The 1,337-nt window shown below is 53.3% G+C and overlaps 1 protein-coding gene across 1 annotated transcript in view; it reads right to left on the reverse strand.

The window, feature by feature from the left end:
• The window catches only part of LOC125029301 (adhesive plaque matrix protein-like), an 8,914-nt gene continuing 7,577 nt past the window's right edge, over positions 1-1,337 (reverse strand). Inside the window, exons 6-10 of the mRNA XM_047619211.1 lie at positions 1,320-1,337; positions 1,098-1,148; positions 624-842; positions 469-540; positions 1-269 (exon numbers count right to left, since the gene is read on the reverse strand). The exon at positions 1,320-1,337 is cut by the window's right edge and continues 424 nt beyond it. Of these exons, the coding sequence (XP_047475167.1) occupies positions 1-269; positions 469-540; positions 624-842; positions 1,098-1,148; positions 1,320-1,337 (629 nt within the window). The remainder of the gene's footprint in view (positions 270-468; positions 541-623; positions 843-1,097; positions 1,149-1,319) is intronic.

Genomic DNA, 1,337 nt, shown 5'->3' on the forward strand with positions numbered 1-1,337 from the left:
TTACAGGTATTCCTCCGCGGCCTCATCATACTCCGCAAGTTCTCTGAGAACGTGGTTGTCTTCATGGTTGTACTTCGTCGCCTTGGCCAGTCTTTTCTTGTTAATTTCCTTCCTGTGGGACGCGTGGGCCCTCTGCAGCGGCAGAGCGATCCTTTTGCCTACTACCGCAGGAGGGTTGCGGTCGTCCACGGGAATGATGACTGGCACGACGGCTGGCACTACGGAGTTATCAAGGCCGTCGTGGAGAGTGGGAGGGGGAAGGTACGGGGCTGGAGGTGGTGGAGGGCGGTAGGGAGACGATGAGGGTGTTGCAGTGTGGAGTGGTGGAGTTGGAGAGACGTCAGATGGTGCGGGTGTGGAGCCATGGTACGGTGGAGGTGGTGGAGGAAGATAAGAGACGGGAGGAAGGTATGGAGGAGTAGGAGAAGTGGGAGTAGGAGGAAGAGGAGGAGGAGGAGAAATAATCACGTGAGGGGGCTTCAGGGGACTGGTCGCCTTGCTCGGAGGAGGAGAGACTAAGGTGTAAGACTTGGGAGCAGGCTGGAGTGTTGGTGAAACGGCTTTACTAGACGGAAAAGGAGAGGCGGTGGAGAAAGATTTTTTTCGAGAAGGACGGCCAGTACTGTAGAATATTGACAGAGGACGAGGAGATAAAGTGAATTTCAGAGACGCGGGAAGAGATGGTTCCCTATTGGAGTTCTCGAGGAGAGCTGGGGTGTAGGCCTCGAGTAAAGGAGAGCGAGTGAAAGAAGTATAAGCTTGGCGAGTAGGAGAGCGAGTAATTAAACTGTAGTTTCTACGAAGAGGAGCGCGAGTTTTGGTGTACGATTTTTTAGGAGAAGCTGTTGATAGCGAGTAAGATCTGCTAATGGGGGAGAGATGAGATGAACGAGGTGCGGATGGAAAAGAGGGAGAGGTCACACCGTGATGGACACAGGAAGGAGACGTCGGATGAGGAGTGGAGGACACAAGAGGATACAGCGAAGGGAGATACGTGACTGGGGAAGGAGGTTCGGTAGAAGGCAGGTAGGGAGCTAAGGTTGGATGGGGAGTTGCAGTCAAAGAGGGAAGAGAGGATGGAACGTGCGGAGAAATACGGTGGATACGTGCCCCGTAAGGTCGGATGAAGGGATGAGAAGCAATGTTACCTTGGGAGTATGACAGGGGAGAGGATGGGCTTGGCAAAACGCCTTCGCTCTCTTGGTAAGGTGATAGGAAGAGGGAGGGAGCGAAGGGAAGCGGATAATAATGAGAATAGGGAACGAGGGCGTGAGAAAGAGAAGACGAAACCGGCGTTTGGCTCATGAAATGTGGATAACTAAGAGACTTTGGAACGG

This window comes from Penaeus chinensis, chromosome 9 (genome assembly GCF_019202785.1).
Source record: "Penaeus chinensis breed Huanghai No. 1 chromosome 9, ASM1920278v2, whole genome shotgun sequence".
NCBI classification, from domain to species: domain Eukaryota; kingdom Metazoa; phylum Arthropoda; class Malacostraca; order Decapoda; family Penaeidae; genus Penaeus; species Penaeus chinensis.